This window comes from Buteo buteo, chromosome 12 (genome assembly GCF_964188355.1).
Source record: "Buteo buteo chromosome 12, bButBut1.hap1.1, whole genome shotgun sequence".
NCBI lineage: Eukaryota > Metazoa > Chordata > Aves > Accipitriformes > Accipitridae > Buteo > Buteo buteo.
The window spans coordinates 42,594,975-42,613,770 of NC_134182.1; the positions used below are offsets into that span (position 1 = coordinate 42,594,975).

The 18,796-nt window shown below is 44.0% G+C and overlaps 1 protein-coding gene across 3 annotated transcripts; it reads right to left on the reverse strand.

Moving 5' to 3' along the window:
* Positions 1 to 12,309: 12,309 nt before the first annotated feature.
* On the reverse strand, positions 12,310 to 18,277 carry TMEM230 (transmembrane protein 230). Of its 3 annotated transcripts, XM_075043691.1 has the most exons (5): positions 17,879 to 18,277; positions 15,515 to 15,642; positions 14,916 to 15,038; positions 13,810 to 13,978; positions 12,310 to 12,673 (listed from the first exon to the last, which is right to left on the reverse strand). In XM_075043691.1, exons 2-4 carry the CDS (start codon positions 15,611 to 15,613, stop codon positions 13,838 to 13,840), a joined length of 363 nt encoding a protein of 120 aa, XP_074899792.1. In that variant the 5' UTR covers positions 15,614 to 15,642; positions 17,879 to 18,277; the 3' UTR covers positions 12,310 to 12,673; positions 13,810 to 13,837. The 3 variants fall into 3 exon arrangements, with proteins under 3 accessions (XP_074899792.1, XP_074899791.1, XP_074899793.1); XM_075043690.1 differs by lacking the exon at positions 12,310 to 12,673 and having other exon boundaries at positions 12,680 to 13,978; positions 17,879 to 18,273; XM_075043692.1 differs by lacking the exons at positions 12,310 to 12,673; positions 17,879 to 18,277 and adding an exon at positions 17,718 to 17,775 and having other exon boundaries at positions 12,680 to 13,978.
* Positions 18,278 to 18,796: the final 519 nt, after the last annotated feature.

Sequence of the window (18,796 nt, forward strand, 5' to 3'; positions counted from 1 at the left end):
GATGGGCACCACCTCTGTCAGCAAAGCCTGAAATTCCTAATGGGTTTTGATAACCTTAACTCGCTTTAATTTGGCTTCTGCCATTTCCAGTACGTGCAGTTCTTGGACGTGCCCAGAGCCAGCCGGCTCACGGAACCTTTTGCTGCTCAATGCTTTTCTGGGAAGCCGGGGCTGAGCCCTCGGAACCTCCTCCAGTAATTTCTACCTTTTCTCCCCACAACGAAACCATGCTATAAACATCAGCCTGCTAATTTACAGTAGGTGTCCTTGAGATAGTATTGACTGATGCTCAGCCTTCTCCCTCACGAGCCCCCTTCGTTATTTGATTATGGTGCCTCATAGCGTAAATCGATAGGAAAGCCTGTGCTCCCCAGACCAGTGACACTAATTGTAATCCATTGCATCATTTTACCCAGACCTGCAATTCTTTGTTGATCTTTCAGGTCTTCGCCTTAATAGTTGCTGTTTGCGCAGAGTTTGGCTACCGGGAATGTTTACCCGGTACTTGTTCGCCAGCTGTCCGAGCCCTTCCATCCCACTGCCCCTAATAAAGAAGGTTTCGTCAGATCCCATTAAAACCCAGGAGCTTAGTTTAAGACCATAGACCCTATGAGGCCTCTAGAGCATTTGTGCTTCTTACCCTCATGCATAATTTTTTCCACATTCACTGCAATACTCTCCTCGTTAAGCTTCTAAAAGGCTTTCAAATGAACCATATGGAGAACTACATAGGACATGGATAAGTCACAACATACCTATTCTGCTGCTCTAGATTATGAATATTGATCCCTTAGCATTATTCAATACCTGGCCTTATCCCAAACGTATAGAGTTAGTGCAGCTTTTAAATGTTAATAGCCTTTGTTTGTTAGAGTAGAGGAGCATGGAGCCGTGATGTAAGGGACATTTTAGTAATGCAGGATTGATTGAGACTGCAGCAGTTCCACTGTTGACAGGAGTTTGTACAGGAAGATGGATCATATGTATTCAGTGATGCAGTCTCCCTACAAGGGCTTCCTGTGTTCAGGAATCATTGGCAAAGACACAGCTCTATATTATTTTTTTTTTAAGTGGTATAATTTCCTAACCTGCCCTCCCCCAGTGGAAGATGGCAGAGTGAAATACAGGTAATATGGCAAGAGATCTGCGGGTGGGAAGTCCAGACGTGTGCATCAGTCAGATTGAAATTTAACAGATAAAGAGACCTTGGGATTGTGATAATCCCAAGGACAAGCAGGGGAAAGATGATAAAGGTGGATTTAGGGCTCTGAGAATTGAATTTGACATAGCTAGACCCCCTGGAACCACAGGCTCAAACCCAGCAAAGCATTTTTCAGGCCTTTGTTCCTCTTAAATAAATAAATTACCTTCTAGGTGGCCTTCTGTGCTGTAAAGTTTCAGAAAATAACCCAGCATTTCACTCACTCAGGGAGCTGAAGCCCATTTTATGCTGTCACACTGTCCTGCTGTAGAAGTAAAAATAATTTTACTGGCATTATTGGCGTATATCATTTCTGTTACTAAAATGTAGTGAAGAACCATTAGGTATCTATAAAAACATTCAATCACTTTCTGCCTGAATGATTCACTGGACTATAAAAGAAGTTGGAAGAATCAGAGACACAGGATGTGCATGTGCTGTCCTTCACAGCAATGCTATGAAGAGAAATTAGCAGTCATTAATCATTTAGTGTGCAGACCTGTGAAGTTCTAAAGACAACACATTCCTTTTACTATTTTCTTTTCTATGCTACACCTAATCTAGGAGATTATCTGAGTTCCTCAAAGCTTACTTGGAGATTTACCTGAAGAAGTTAAGGTGTTGCTGGATCTAGGCAATTAGTTACAATAGAAGGCTTATGCCAGTCCTCCCCATTCAACCAGTGTAAAATACCTGTCCATCAAAAATATATAGCCTGAATTCCTCCTGTAATTGCCCCAACCAGCCTAAATTTCTGTAACACTGACTTTCTTTAGCTAAGACTACAGTCCTGGAGTCCCAGTTCCTCCCTCTGTTCTTTGTACTCATCGGTCATTATGCTTGCTTTCATGATGCAGGACAAATATTATAGTATTAATGTAATCACAGTAGTAACAACTAGAGAGTGCATCAGCAAATAGTGCTTTGTGATATTTGCCAGCCTGAATCACCACAACATCTCCACAACAGCATGCAAGTAGGGACTTGATGTTGTGGTAAGGTTGTGCCCGTGTGGAGCTAAAAGTCTCCATAAAGAGACAGTGTTGTGGGACAGCTGAGCCTTTAGCCTGGGCCATGTGTCCTTCTCTGCAGCCAGAGAACACAATACTCTTGCGATAATCTGAGGCAGCCTTTAATGAGTATGTTCCCCAAGTACACCAGCTTTATTTTGTTTGTTACTTCATGGCTCTGTACAAATAAAATGGTAAGGACAGGACTACAGAAGGTCAGGGTTTTCTTGAGATGCAGCATGTACATTTTTACTGGCATAAATTTAAACGCTGAAATGTTTTTGGCTGGCATATCTTCTGTTTACTCAAAATTTCCATTTTAAACCAAAGTGTTGCCTCAACTGGGACATGAATCATTGATCTGAATACAGGATCTCCAAAAGACCAGATCAAAACTTCACATGCTGTTATATCCAGGGATGATTGTATTGTTTTGGGCCTGGGATCCATAGCTCATTTCCAATTCCTGATCTTGTTTCCTTGGTGTGTTGTGTTGGGTTTTGTTGTTGTTGTTTTTTTTTTTTTTACAACATAAAACAAGGAAATAAAAAAACTAGTCTGCCTTACATCAGTTTAACAATATTTTATGTGAAACCACAGATGGAGTCCAGAAGTTAAGAACAACCCAGCACACACATATATTGATAAGAGGAATATCTTTTACTGGATTACACAAAATAAAAATTAAACCCTTTGTATTTCAACAGCTGCCTAGGAGGTGAAAGAAAACTCCCCCAGAAAAGGCAAAAAAAGTTAACAGCTCACCAGGAGTGATGTTTCTGCTTCTTCCTGTGGAATATGAAGTAGTAACTGTAAGGGGCAAAGAATACTGAACTGGGCAGACCCCTGGGTTTCTATTTTATATGGTAAAGAGAGCTAGAGTGAATAACCCTTTTTAAAAAATGCTGTCTACCACCACCTAGTGGAAAACACCACCTCCGGTTCCTTGACCTACATAAATTTATAATTTATCTTGGGGACAATCATGAGTTGATTGCTGTTTCCCCCCCGCAATGTTATATGGAAATAGAAAGAAATAATTTTTTTCTTAACTCTAAGAACTATTTCTAAAACTGTACAACTTAGTTCCTGGTCTGTCATCTGAGCTAAATCCTCAGTCCTGCAAAATGGAGGTAGGAAGATGCAGGAAGAATTCTATTAAATGTAATTAATGCAAAGTGCTCTTAATAGCAAATAGGGATTTTGGTTCAAGGATCTCAGACTACTTTGGTCCAAGTACTCAAATTACTGAGGCTTCAGTCAGCAATCCAAGAGGCAGATGTACTGCTGTGCTTGCTATATAGAAAAATAAATAGCAGGGGTTGCAAAGTTACAGTTGCCTGAATTCATCCTAATAAATCAATAAGGGAGCAGGAGAAAAAAAATCTGCATAGTTGCAGAATTGTTGGATCCCTGCTGTTTTTATCTTGATAGTTTTACCTCCGGCAGCTTTTAGAGAGAGGAGACCTTCCTTCACCTTTGTATATGCAAAATATTTTGTAAATGGAGACCAGATTCTGGCAGCCATCACAATACAAACAACCCAGAAGAGGTTCCTGTGCTTCTCACTATAGGGTTGCTCATTGGCCACACGGTATTCATCCAAACATTATCAGTGAATATAAGGAAGGAAGAGTAATGAACGCTTACAGTAACACTAACTCAACTGGACAGCTCATGCTTTGGATGAGAAGCTAATTTTCTTGATGCTGTTATGTCTGGTACCTCGGGGGCTGTACCAAATAGATGAGATTTAACTTGCTGAGTCAGGAGGAAGGAGGAGATGGGCTTAGTCACCTTGCAGAGTTCATTCCCAGGCCTCTTTTCAAAAGCATAGCCCCTGAAATTAGCCAAGGGAGAGTCCTTACATCTTGGGAAGGGTGGGAACAGGAGGAGGCCAGGAAAAAGGCATGCATTTACCTCCCTCTTCTCTTTTTCTGCCAGGTTCTAGTTACCAATACTGCTGAATTGCTGGAGCCACATCTCCTGACTCCGAGATGTTGTGGCAGCAGAAAAGGCACTGCAAGAGCCCATGGCTGACAGCTCCTGACATTTTTGCTTTACCAGTGCACATTCACACTGGCTTTTTGCTTGCAGCTACCCATCAGATGAAGCCTATGTCATTTGGAGAGATGGTCTCCAAGCCTGAGACAAGGTGGGTTTTGCCACCTTGCATCAAGTTCATGAGCAGCTGTTGTTCAAAGCTGCAGCAATAAATGGCAGCTTCTGTTAACAGATGTGTGTAGGCAGGACCAGAGCAACTTATTTCCCCTTCCAAAAAGGGTGTGGACATGGTGCACAAAATCATTTTTAAGTCCATTAGAAGAATTTTGTAGCACAGAATAAGACAGGTTTTCTTAAGCCACCTCCACTGCAAGTTCAAATGAAAATCCTTTCCTTTGCAAGAACAGGCAGCAGCACCCTTGTGGTTGCTTACTCATCTCAGCAGAGAAGTGATAGAGAAAATCCCCAGTTTAACCTTTCATTGCTTGAACCCACTTGCAAGCCATTCTGAAAGAACATCCACAATCTGTCCAGAGAGGAAGGATGGTCTTGGATGTTGTCATTCCTTTTATCCACTATCTCCTCATGACTCATTTAATTCCTCCTGTGAGCATATAGTAACAAAACCACACAGTGATGTTGGGAATGATAGCAAAGCGACTGCTGTAGAATCAACCTCCTCTAGCAAGTGGCAAAAGACAAAATAAATGAGCATGGTGCTGAAGCATGAGTTAAAGATCCAAATAGGCAGCACCACAACAAGCCCTCTACAAAGCTGCTTCTGAAATTGAACTGTCCAAATCACACTGGGTAGATGCCGGGAATCATCATTCATCCACGGCTAGAAAAAAGAACTCGCTGAGACAAGAGGGAGAACTGGGCCCAAACTGAAGCTCAACGGGCAACTTGAGAGCTGGAAACTGTCTGTGGCAATACTTTTCAGTTCCTTCTTTCCCTGACAGCTGAACTAACACTTGTCACAGGAGTGCAAACCAGGCAATTATAGCAAGCATGGATGCCACAGGGCTGGACAGGCTCTCTATTTATAGTTCTCTACCCACAGAGCTTTCCCACTGTGCTGCTGCACACAGGTTAAGGTACAGTCCATGCCTTGAAGGGCTCACAGTCTAAATAAAAATAGGAAGAGGAAGGACTAGCAGCCCCTTTTATAATGAGAGCCAAGACTCTGAGATAAAAGGATAAAAAGGAAATGCACAGCAGGGCCTGGAACAATGAACTCCAACTTCTCCCCTACAAATTGCCCTCTATTTTGTTAACTCCTTCCCTGCCTAAAGTGCCACCTCTCCACTACTCATAATCAGTGCCAAAGAGTCCGATACAGTGTCACTGAAGTGTTCTTGCAGGCTCTGGCCCACCTTGCCACCATTAAATAATTTTCCCTACCTACAGCAGAGGTGGAAGAAGGGAGGTCAGCCTGCCCTTAACTCTCTCCTGAGACCTGGGCCCATGGCCCATTGACAGGGTGGGAAGCATCAGACCAGGACAGCATCCTAGTGCGCTGACCCTGCTAAAGGGATGATAAACTCCCAGGAGTGCAGCAGGCTGCCAGCTTCATGCATTCACTGTCTCAGCCGACTGCAGATGCAAGTCAAAGATAGTCTCCTTTGTTTCATGGGGAGGATTAAAACACGAGCCTTTTGTAAGTTGAACTTTGAAGTGTCATCTTAGCAATTTGAAATGCGGTCACCCAACAAAAAGAAATCTTTACAAATACATTTTTTGTATGTGAAGTTGGAGACCACCCACTGGCCTATTTTTAGGCATACATTTGAACTGGCCATGTTACAGTCCTGCCTCTGTTCTCATGCAATAAAAGGCAGAGAGGATTCACTTGACCTGCAGTATCAAATACAGAGAAAATAAGACATTTGTCTGGAAAAGAACCACCCAAAATAGCAGTGAAGAAGTCATGCTGTGACATGAGCTGTTAGTGTTCAGAGACAAGAAAAATGAGTATTATAGGAGCTAGTAGACTTTTTCTCATGACATATTAATGAGAACAACTGCTAGAAAATTATATGGTGATGCTAATTAGTATTTGTAGCTTTAAGGACCCGAGATCTTTCCCTTTTGCACTAAATACACCACATGTGTAAGAGCAAGAAATAATCCTTGCTGAGGTGAGTTCTCAGCTTTCTTCAAGGATTCTTTCTAGATCTGCCAGGCATTTCCTTCGCTAAACACAGCTTTTAGCTCAGAAACTAATGCTCTTGCGTGAGCAAACCCTCCCCTGGCAGCTGGGTTTTGGTCGATTGGTTTGACCACTTGCGTTAAACATGATGCAACGTGGTATGACAAATGCAAGCAAACATCAGGATGGAGCGCAATGGAAATGCTGCATCCTATCTGACAGTTCAGCAGGAGGGAGAGGAATTATTTGCCCTGGTAACAACACATGGAAAAGCACAGAGGCAGGGGGTAGGATGCATTTGCAAACACTCATGTTCCCTACACTTTTTACAGCCCCTCAGTAGGCTTTGCAATATCCTAAAGTAGACAATTATTACTATATTAATTTTCTGTCTTTCCCCTCCTTCAAGAGGCTGGGGAAAGAACCCAGAATACCTGACTGCAGTTGTATTAACTTCCCACTACCACATCAGCAAGACCATATGTACCACGCATTTCCCACTGACAAGGAAAGAAAGGTTAAAACCTTGCACGACAGGTTAACAGCATGATTTACAGCAACAGCTTAAATAAATGGTTGCAGGCACGAAAGACTAACAGGCAGCTAATCCTTTAAAGACTTAAGAGCAGCTACTACTTCAGTCCAAGTAAATATTTCAAAATAAAATTAATTAGTGGTGACTAGTGGATTTTCTTCTCTGTTTGAACAGCCCAGGCTGAAATGGTGATTCCTCCACAGAACATAGACTTTCAGTGCCGAAACTGCTGTTTCACAGGAGCAGAAAGAATCCTCTCAAAGAAGATTCATTGCAATTTTGTTCCTCACTGTAATTGCAGAAGTAGGAAAGCTCTATATGAATCTCATAGATCTCTTACTGTCAGAGAGGCAAGCTCCAAGTGCAGCCTTTTCGCTGCTCCAGAAACGGAGGACAGCATCATGGCTCAGTATCCAACAGAAGTACAGTGTAGAGGAAGGAAATGTTCGCTTCCTGATTCTTATCATTAGTAAGCTCTATCCATGCAGGCCACAAAAAAGACCTCCTAATAATTGCCTTGCATCTAATTAAAAAAAAGTTTCTTAACACCTTCCTAGACACAGGTGAATGCACAGAAGGAAAGGCCTCAAGGTAGCAAGTACCTAACCAGCACAAACCAAAGTCTGCCTGAGCCTGGAGGAGCAAAACAGTCAAAGAAATCATCTGTAAACAATAATTTCTAATCCACAATTAAGCTTTTTTCCCAATATATTTTTTTTCCTTGACCCTTGGCTCCATCTCAGAACAAAGCCAGTTCTCTTGGGAAGGAGGAATCTGTCATGGCCCACTGAATTGTCTGGACTATTTTTAGTTAAATCCAGCATTCCTAAAACCTCAAGCTGATTGTGTATCAAGGAAGGAGCAAGGAAACCCTGTGAACTTGCACATCCACATTTCACACAAGGAGCACAGAACGCAGCATGCCAGTTGCCTTGCAACATGAAAGCACAGCTGGGCTGAACGCAGAGCTCTAGGAAAAAGGCAAAGAACATCTCTTTTCACCAGGTGGAGAAGGCAGAAAACAAAGGCAGGATTGCTGACTTCCCTGAGCTGGAAGAGGCAAACTGAAGGTCTCTGCTATCGCTTGGGAGGCCAGAGAAATCCAAGGGCCAGGCAATTTGCACTTACCCACTAACCTGATGAGCTGCAGCTCCAGACTACAGCAATGAGGAGAGTGCCAAGTGGAAAGGCAGGATCAGCCAAGGAGTCCCAGAGGTGCTGGGCAGGTAGAGATCTTGCTGGGAAGAGCAAGACAGACACCCCAATGGAAGGGCCAGGAGAAAGCTTAAGGAGAGGCAGAAGATGTGAAGGGCAGTTGTATGAATGGGCTGATGCTTGGGACTTTTAAGGACTGGGCTTGAGGGGGAGGAGTATTGAGAGAGCATGGAGAAGCTTGTTTAGACCACAGCATAAGTGGAGCATAGCACAAATCTGATTAGAAGGGACAGAACTGTTGTGCCGAGTCATTTCTTCCTGCCCTGCAGGGTTTTTACGTCATCTTTTATGCCAAGCAAAATCCATATTGCTCTAAGAGTAGCAGTATAGCACTGAGCCCCTCAGTGGCAAACGTTGCTGAATTTGGCTAATTGCAATTGACAGAAAGAAAGCAAACCACAACCACAGAGGCTGGTCTAAGTGTTCCTGCACAATGGGTACCAGAAAAGCACTGACGATGCTGTTGCAGATTGTGCTGTTTATTCAAACAAAGCATGTTTTATGGCTATATTTATAGCACAGGGGTCATAGCCAGCGTGCTCTAAGTGAGTCATTACAGTCTCTCTCCCCCAACTCCCCAGATGTTTCACACAACTTCTACTAAAATATTTTCAGGACTAAGATCAGTAACCTGCTGGCCAGCCCAGCCTCCTTACAACCACCACGCGCTGCAGACAGTCAAACAGTACAACATCCAGCCAGGCCTCAAGGATGAGGTTATCAAAAGAGTAAGAGGAAATACAAATCACTGCTGGGAAAAAATGAACAAGGAGTTAGAAACTCAAGTTTCCTCTTGCTACATCACCACAGGACCAGTGATGGGCGTTGCTCTTCTCACCATCCCATGAACCTCCATCAGCATAAGCACATGGAGAATCTCAGAGAGAAGGATCAACAGTGATGCCAAAAAACATATATAGCACAAGTAAAGTTGCTGCCTGGAGTACTTACACCCCCTTTCCCAGGATCAGACTGCAGTGCCTGCAGCTGCTTCCCTGTAGAGGGAGTGATGTCTCTTTACAAGTGTCTCTGTATGGACAGATGCAAAATCATGAGCCTGTAAGAATCACAACACCGCTGGCTGCACAAGCCCTAAACAGAAAAGAACTGAGAGACCAGGATAGGGTGATAAGCCCTTCAGGGCTGTGGCTTCACTTGGACTCAAAGCTCACACACAGTCTCCAGGCTGGTGAAACACCTCACCACTCCATCACTTCAAGCAACCTACAGAAGCACAATTTCTGCCTTTTCTTTCAAGGGTTTGTGAGAGCCATTTGCACAACACTTCGGATAATTCTGGCTTTTCCTATTGCTCCTTTCCACTGCTGAGTTGATCTCCATCCCACCTAATTTTGCCATATGATAGAGATCCCTTTCAGGCCTGCATCCTTCTATACAATATCCCAACAGGGGCATTAGCCATGACCTTGGAGATGCAGCACTGGGTGCAATGCTTGTGACAAACCCTCGCTGTCCCCAGCCTTATCTAGTGCCCAAGCTGGCAGAGACCACTGCATTGCTTTGAGCCACGTCTGAGTGTGAAGCCTCTCCTGGAAGCCCACTGAGGTCCCTCAGCCAGGGCATGGTCAGCAGGTTGCCTCCTTAGCTCTACACTTGAATGTCACCACTTGCTTCAACTCTGCTGCCTGACTTCCCTTCTGAAGGGAATCTGGCTGTGGGAAGTGTTAGAAAATGTTACGCACAGCATCTTTGAGCCAGGAGCCACTGGTGGCCATCTGTCTCAGCTGGTGGCATTTGCACCACCAACAGTGGTAAGGAGCCTCCTGGAGAGAAGAGGAACAGGTCCCCTTCTGCCTTGGGCAGCACAATATGCTATTACCAACAAGCCATTGCAAATGAGGAGCAGAGAAAGAGCCATTGTAGATCTAGCATCAGTTTCCAGGGCTTGTAGGTTAATGTCTGCAGCCACCCAAGACTGTCTCCACCGCTACTTCGTTTGTTCCCCCCAGTTTATTCACCTAGATGTTTCAAATAGCTTGTCTACATAAGGGAAGTCTCCTCTGATGTGATGATGCTTGGGAACTTTCATTAGCTTTGTTCACTTGAGAACGTAAAAAAAAAGTAAAATCAAGATATTGACTTAAAATGAACCTTTGCTTTTATAAATAATACACTGGGGGGAATTTCTTTGGGACTGCTGGTAGCTCAGACCAGAGAACTCTAGAATAACACTTCTAAACATCTTTCCAGCAACTTTATGGTATTAAGTACACAAGCATATAAATATACCATACAACAGCAATAGAAGAACATTATTGATGATACATGAATTCAAGCACTCACGCTAGAGAAAAACCTAAAATCTGGGTGCCTGTTCTTTCTCCAGAGCTTCTGTGCATAATAATTCTACATCAAGCTATACAAATGCTGACTTTTTTTTTTCCTGAGTCAGCTGCCTTGCCGAGTGCCCAGAATGGATGATGCTCAATAAAGGAAATAGCTATTCAGTATTATCCTCATTCATCAGTGTTCGGCCAGTGCCTTATTTGTCATTCAAGCCCTGCTCTAGAACCAGAAACTTCTTCACAGGCATTTTCCTATTACCCTCGCCACTCTAGTGAGTCAGTCAGTTCTCCCCAAACCCACAACACCCATGATTTTACAGAAGGGGAACTGAGGAGCAGAGCCATTAACTGTGGGGTTTGGCAGCAGCATCTGGCACCCAGGGTCAAGGGAAGGATACAGCTACACAGCCAGGGAGTTCGGGCAAGGCAGCAAAGGAGCCAAGCCAGCCATGCAAATCATGCATGCAGGTCCACAGTGTGGCAGGAGTGGGAGGAAAATTAAAAAGATCCTGTTGTAATGTATCAGCACAGAAGCACCAAAACACCAGCCCCACTTGGGAGGAAAGCTTCATTCTTATGTAATGCTTTAACAAATGTAAGAGCTGACTGCACTGATTACAATCAAACCTACACTAGAGGAGCACCACTGCTATGGTATGGACGAGGCTCAGAGAAACAAGATATTCGCAGTAATGTTTTCCAATCTCTTGCAATAAATGTAAATGCATGCTATTTTGCAAGAGAAAATTGAACCCTGGCTATTAGCTACACTACAGCTAGACAATTAATAGACATTTGAACATCTAGAGACTTATACTGTGGAGGAAAACCATGCTTAGACTGCAGTATGTCAACTCAAAGAATGAAGTCATCTGGATCTGCATTTTTCCAGCAGTCAACATACCTTTTTTTCTTTCCCAGATGTGTCTCCTTTTTTCCAGATTAGATATAAAACAATCCCTGTAGAGAGGAAAACGTCCCTGTGGCCATCCCTCACACAGACAGCCCTGCGAGCACTAGGGCAGAGACTTCTTATTTATACACTGTGCTGCCTGAGGACTTTGCTTCTGTCAAATAAAAAATAAATTAATTGCCTTACCTTCAGAAATGTCAGCATGTTTTTCTCCTGTCCCCTACATTTACTTGTCCTTCTTAGTCAACCCAGGCTTCCCAATTTTCTGCATCTTATCAGCCCCACTTGAAAGCATCTTCTCCCTCCCCCTTCTTTTTCCATCTAAACTTCCCTTCCACTTCCTCTCCCCTTTCCCCCAAACCAAACAAATCTACATTCTTATCCCCTAATAGAGGCTGATTCATGTTTTTGCGTCAGCAGCCACTCTCCTGGCCAGACCTAGCTTTAATTGACACATTTCAGCTACTGCCAAGCAGTACGTGACAACATCTGGGAAGCAGGGCTGCCATCGGCCCAGGGGCCAGCAACGTCAGGAACGTGAGATAGGTGAGGGCTGGCATGACGCAGCACAGCAGGAAAGAACATGCCTAGTTGTTGCCTTCAGAGATGGAAAGGGAGATCCTGAATTCAATCAGTTATTCCTCAGAGTGCAACACTGGGGCACACACAAGCCAATTAAGTCAAACAAGGGAAGAGATGTAGGTTAAAAGAGATCTTGGCTCAGGCTTTGGGTTTAATCTAGAATATTGGAGGAGAAGAAAAGGCAATTTTAAGAGTACTTCCAGAGCAAGGCATTCATCCAGCACTGTTCTCATCTCAACATCTCCACGGGCCTGCTCTGCACCAACAGTAGTACCTGCCCCTCTTCGTTTCAAAATACTTTCAGTCCACAAAGCACACCTGACAATTCTGGAGTATCAGTACCAGCCCACAAGCCATATTCAGACACTGCTCCTGTTACATTGCACAACAAAAGGAACTGGATATTTGGACCCTGAAACAAAGCAATTAGAAGTCTGGGGTCTTTACACATTTAATAAAGGTTGCACGTGAGGTTCAAAAAGCAAATCCTGACGACCTGGAGAAGCACGTTTTCCTACCGCACCCAGGGCACTCTGGATTGCTGCACTAGGGAGGGTAATCCCAGCTCCCCAGCTCTGCCCCAAAGCCAGCCAAGGGTCCTGGAGAGCAGATGGAGCTGTTCCAAAGCTGCTAGCTCAGCAAAGCCTAATGCTGATTGGAGTGACTACATTAGCAATTGGAAGCAGTAGGCAACAGCAGATTCAGCTAAAGCCTTAATCTGGTTGCCCAGAACAGTTTTTAGTGCACACCAACATCTGTGAATGTGAAAAAGACAAGGTTATGATTTGTACACAGAATATAGTGAAGTTTATTCATATTAAATACATCTACTTGCATCACTACTTGTCAACATACTTGTTCTTCAGGACACTGAGTTCATTCCCACTTCAAGAGACAGACTGTTTTTATTTTACACAAAATAGAGCTACCAATCTGTTTTCCCTGAATAACCTATCACTGAAGCTGGCAAAACAATACAAATGGGACTTAAGTACAAACTATACAGAGATTTCCTTTTTACTGGTCTAGGGAGTTATGCACAGCATATTATCTAGACAAGGACAAAATGGTTCCAAATATACACACAGACAGATGGAATTCAAGTGTCTCCAAGATCCACATTAGTCAAAACCAAGGTTTTTTGTATCTAGACACTTAAGTCCTGGTCCAAATTCCAATTCTCCCTGTATCCATTCAGTTTGTTTAAAATAATAAGCAAAAATCCAACAACAGTCCTTTTAAAGGATAAGTGGATTTTGCCAAAAGTAACAGCGATATGGCAAAAAGCTTGCTTCTGAAGTACATGTTTGCTGAGTAAAAAAGCTTGGTCATTCTGACAAGAGGAGTTGTGCAGCAAATGCACATGTAAAGTATTTCATGCAAGTGCAGTTTTCCCCCTCTTGTACACATCTGACTTGTCACTCCAGACAAGCACAGGACAAGTAATTGGAAGCATTTCTGATGGACAGAGAGCAAAAGGAGAATTTAACTATGCTGGTTTATCTGCAAAGATAAACCCAGTGAAAACCACAATCTCACTGAAAACTAAAATAAACTCTATAAAACAGTTAGAAATACCAAGTATCTTTGCTGCTGAAACTGGCTCATCTATTTTTGGATAATTGCTAGAATTGGCTTGCCCAAGAAGAACTTCTTACAAGCAACCAGCATTATGTAACCAAAAGAGGAAAAATACAATAAATCACATGTTCTACCCACCTAATGTTGCAATCCTTTTGGTCAATCCTGTGTTCAAGCCCCCACCCCCCCAACTGAAAAACCTGCAATACTTCAAAACCAGGAACTGGCATCTTGTGACTGATATACTTCACCTACAATCTTACAAGGCCCCCTCTGATATCCAGGGTAACTAACAGCTCTTACCACCAACCTAATTATAATGCAATTAAATTCATTGTTCAGTCATCAAAATCTGGGATATCATCATAGGAATAGCCCCGGTAGCCTTTGGAAGCGTAGTATGCAATGCGGAGGTGGTAGAAGCCTGGGAGAAACACAAGGATCCCAATGATGAGCACAGGGATGGCACGGTCCGTTCCCTGCAGAAGAGAAACAGGCAAGTGCAGTAAGAGGAGATTTGTATGGGGGGGGGGTGTGGGTCCCTTTTTCTTAAGTCCTGCCTCAACTATTCATTCCTAAGGCCTGGCTAGCTGACAAAAAGCAAAAATTCATCTTAAATCAGAAACATCTCATTTTTCTTCAGGCTGAGCTCAAGTCCTCTCCCTGGCATCTCCTCCTTGCTACAGGAAACCCTCAACTGAACTTCTCCTTCGGGTAGGAGGGGTGGCTCCTCCTAACACTAACCACGTAACAAAACTGCCAGCCACATGCTGGGTGCTGCATGCCTGGCTGAGAGCAAGCTCTCCTATCTGTGCCTGGACTGCTTCCGATACAGCCAGAATACTACTGTTTCCACAATGATAAGCAGCAGCTGCCAACCGTAAAGCAATTCCACATGGCACAAGGTAAAAGAAGTGTGCCACAGAGGAGCACCAAGTCAGCCACAAACAACAGATCCCCTTTCAATGGATCATAAATACAGAGAGATGAGAAAAGTGCTGCTGCGTCCTATCTAGCAGTCTGGTATCTCCTACAGAAGTTACCAGACGATCTTCCCTAGAAGAGTGATGATCCTAGCATGAAGTTTTTCCAGGACAGCAAGCCGACCTCTGCAGGGATGTAGCATTAAAATGAAACTGTACCCCGGGGAAGGACAGAGAAACTCAGCCCTCCCTGGCAGATCTCCCATGCAGCTACGAACCTGCTCCAGACTTGCTAACTGAAGACATCATAGGGCTCTGCTGCCAGAATAATAGGGCTGACAGCAAACACCAGTGAGGCAGCAGAGGGGATTATTTTCTTCCTTGCAGGCCTTTTGCTCTGAATTTCTACACTGAACATGATGGTTCACGGCAGGCTTTGGGGAATGGGCAAGCAATGCAAAACTCGCAACAGAAATGTAATCAAACCACTTACGCCTTTGCTAATGTATCCTGCCAAGAGGAGGGCTCCTATGATAATGAGGAAGGTCCCGATCATGAAGAGCACAATAGCCAGTGCAATTGCCTTGTAAGGGATTTTTGGTGGGCTCTTCTTGAACTGGATCAAAAAAACCCAAATATTAAAAAGCACTCAGCACAGTTCCCCTCCCACCATGGCAGAAATGTGCATCCCACAGCTAGCAGAGATGACATGGGACAAACCGTTGCAGCAGCTCTGCTGCAGGGCTCTGTAACGGCCCTTCTGCAAGGAATCCTGCCCATGGAGACCCCGCTGTCTGAGCCAGCATTTACACCCGTTGCTTCCAGATCTGCTCCAATTTTCACCTCCCTCCAAAGAAAAGCATCTGGCCCTATTAAACAAGCAATCTTTCCAGTTAAGCTCTACAGGCTTTCTGGAGAAGGGCTCAAGTGGTGGCTGACAGCTAGCTTTGTACCTTTCTGAGCTGAGGCTGTTCTACTAGAGATAAAAAAAGCAGCAGCCTCCCAGGCACATGCAAAGCTATAGCAGCCTTTCCTAGTAGTTTAGAGTCAGAGCAGCAGCAGCAGAAAGAGGTTTTCTTCCCCAGTTTTTACCTGCAGGTCAATATATCCATCATCAGTGCTGGAGAGCTTGGAATATTTGACTTTGCTACTGGGAATCCCAGCAGTCAGATTTGTCCGTGATGGCATCATTACAAGGAAGCCTGAGCATCAGCTAGAACCTGGAAAATGGAAAGAACAGCAAAAAAATCAGAGCAAACTGGACAATAGAATCTGAGAGACATGGACCAAGTTTCTTTCTTGAAACAGTGTCAAGTCTGTACTAACAAAAAGGCATCTTTGTTCTTCATAAATTCTTTTCAAACAAAGCTTTGTATTTAAGCCTAATATACAAAGGCATGGATATAGCTGCAACAGGGTTTGCCAATATTTGAAAGCAAAGTCAGACTAAGGTAGAACTTGCATTTAAAATAAGATAGAAATTCCAGAATATACAATGTATAAATCAGCTCTCATTTCGTAAGGAGATCACACTTCCAGCAGGGAGATGTCTTAGGTCCAGCTATTTCTAAACAGGGACACTAGCAAATAAACCCAAACCAGAACTAAACAAAGCAGCTTTTCAACCAGCCAGATATTTTGCAATAGATCCATTTAAAAAAAAAAAAAACACAAAAAACCGACCACTGGAAACTAGAATGAAATGGAGCTGTCATCCCCAAGACTGCTCAGGTTATGACTCAGAGGGAACATGACATGGGGACAGAGTGGTTAGTGGATGAGGTAATGAAAAAAACAACAAGGAACTAAAAAGCATAGGTCACTTGTCTGTCTAGCTGTGAGGGAGGCAGCGTTCAGGGTAGAGCTTTATTTAGTTACGCCAGAGCCATACCCTGCAATTTCACCATGCCATGAAGCCAAGCCCTGCAGTTTTGCTGCCAGCAGTGACAGTCCTGGGGAGAAGGGCAGAGCCAGCTTGCTTCTGCACCTTGAAGCCCAACTCCTCAGGAGTTGAAGCCTGGATCTGGCCTGCCAACACATCCCTGATTCACTGCACAGCCATTTAACAGGGCCTGACAACTTCTCCCATGCGTTTGGTGGCTGCTCACCCACAGCCTTGAACCTGCACTGCAGCCCAGGGCTACAATTCCCAGAAGCGAGGCAGGCAATAGGCTTCCCTCACTTTCCAACTTCAGTAGCTTTATTTTCTGAGAAAGTATGGAATAAAGAAAACAAAAGTGCATATCCCAACTGTTCCAACAGGAAGGGACAAAGATGCTTTCTCTATAACACTATTTGGCATATCCTCAAAATATTTAGTCTCCACTTGAACTGAAAGCCTTTGTCTCCCTCTTGCTAATTGCTGGCACATTCCCCTGCCATCAGGTTTGTTCCTCCTGTAGTAAATTTGACTTTTATAAAAAACCCAACACCCTCTGATCTTAAACCCCCACAGCTGTACCTTTACCTTGGAACTTGTTGCTTTTTTTTGGTAGCAAAACCCAAGCACAGACAAAACATTTCTAGCCTCATCGATAATGGAAATACCACCCACCTACAGGGTGGTAACACTCACATCCTCAGCCACTTATACATCAGTGTTTTTCAGGTCACAGTACTCAAATACCCCTAAGGCCTCCCACGCGCCCGGGGGTAAACGTGCAGGAGGAGAAAGTCAAAAGAAATCAGCACATCTGAAATGTGTCAGTTTTCCTGACTCTACCCCATTTTACTCTCAAGTACCATGGGACTTCTTACTGACTGTCCCATTACTTATCAGGCTATTCTTAGTGGCTTCCTAGGAATTATTTCCAATCTACACTTGCATAAGTTGTCCTGCCTTTCCCATCACCTGCTTATTAACGAGAAAGCGGCTATTAAAGACAAATGTAAAAAACCCAAACCACTCAGATCTCATGTTTGAGGGCCAGGTTCAAGTCCACTAAGCTTCACTATCCTTGTGCTCTACAGTGGTGGAAGATCACAAACGAGCTCAGTGCTGTGCCCTTTAAGAAGCAAATAAATGGTGAATCACACTTGTAATTGAAGTTTTCTAATACAAGGCACTACAGTCATGTTTTAAACGCAGTCAGAACCCGCACTGCCCGGGTGAACGCTCCCCGAGCAGAGCGCAGGCTCACCAGGCGAGCTTGCCAGTAAATGCAAACACGGCGCTTCGAGCCAAAATCCTGTTTACCCCCTAAATAAGAGCAATATATTTTTCAACCCTCTGTGCCCAGGAATAAGGCAGGAAGGGGAATGTCACTTCTTGCCCTTTCAGGAGCTCAAACCTCACAGGACAAACACAGCCGACCCCTCTCCTCCAGACCCGAAATGGTTTCTCTGCTGCTGAACAGGAAGTTCCCAACATGTCTGGGAACTCCCCCAAAACTCCGGGCGGCACACCCTGCCTCGCACAGCTTCAAAACATTAATAAAAAGCACAAAAGGCGGTTACCTGCTATTCGCGCTGCTGGTCGAGCCCATCTCTCCCGCTGCCGCTTCTCTTCCGCGCTGCCCAGGCCGCAGAACAACCCAGGAAGTTTATTCCTGATGACAGTAATTTCCTTCCAGGTTGTGGCAGCAGCTTCTCGCTGGCTCAGCTCCGCTGGGTTATTTTTGGCCTCGGACGCCAGATTAGCAGCTGGAATTAGTGTCCTTGGGCAGGATGGCGTGGACCACGTCCTGGTCACCCAGGCCCGCGTCACACAAGACCCACCGGAGCTAATCTGTCATTTTGGGGCGGCATTCGTTTGTGAAACAGCATGTTCGTGCACATCGCTCCTACACGTGCTTTAAAGTCGATTTCCTACAGGAAGATCTGGACATAACTGAACCATCAGACACAGCACTGCCCTTCATTAGGGCAAAATATGTGACAGACAAGCTATAGCCAGAAAATTATTTCTAGCACCTGGACCAGTATTAACCCATCAGATGAAAGACAGCTGGGGATCTACTTCCTCCAACTGCTCCAGACAAGGAAACCACAGGAATTGCCATGGTTCCAGTTCCTGTAAATTAATAAAGTACACACTGGATTTAGAGCCCGAAAAGCCTAATCTTAAGTTTCATAGATTTCTCCCTCCTTCCCCCTTTTTCTCCTTGCTAAGAAAGTCTAAATATATAAACTTCAAAAGCTTACTCTCAAACATGGAGAAACACACACAGCATTTACTAAGCTTCCCCAGCTTTTTTTTTTTTTAAGGGAACATCTTAATTTTGATTATTTGGGTATGACAATGGCACAGTAAACATTTATCTTGTTTAAGGACTTATCCAGAAAGCACACAGTACACAAGTCAGAACACAAGCAGTAGACACTACTGTTAAAGGATGTTTCTCACATGAGGCTACTCAATTTGGTCATTAAAGC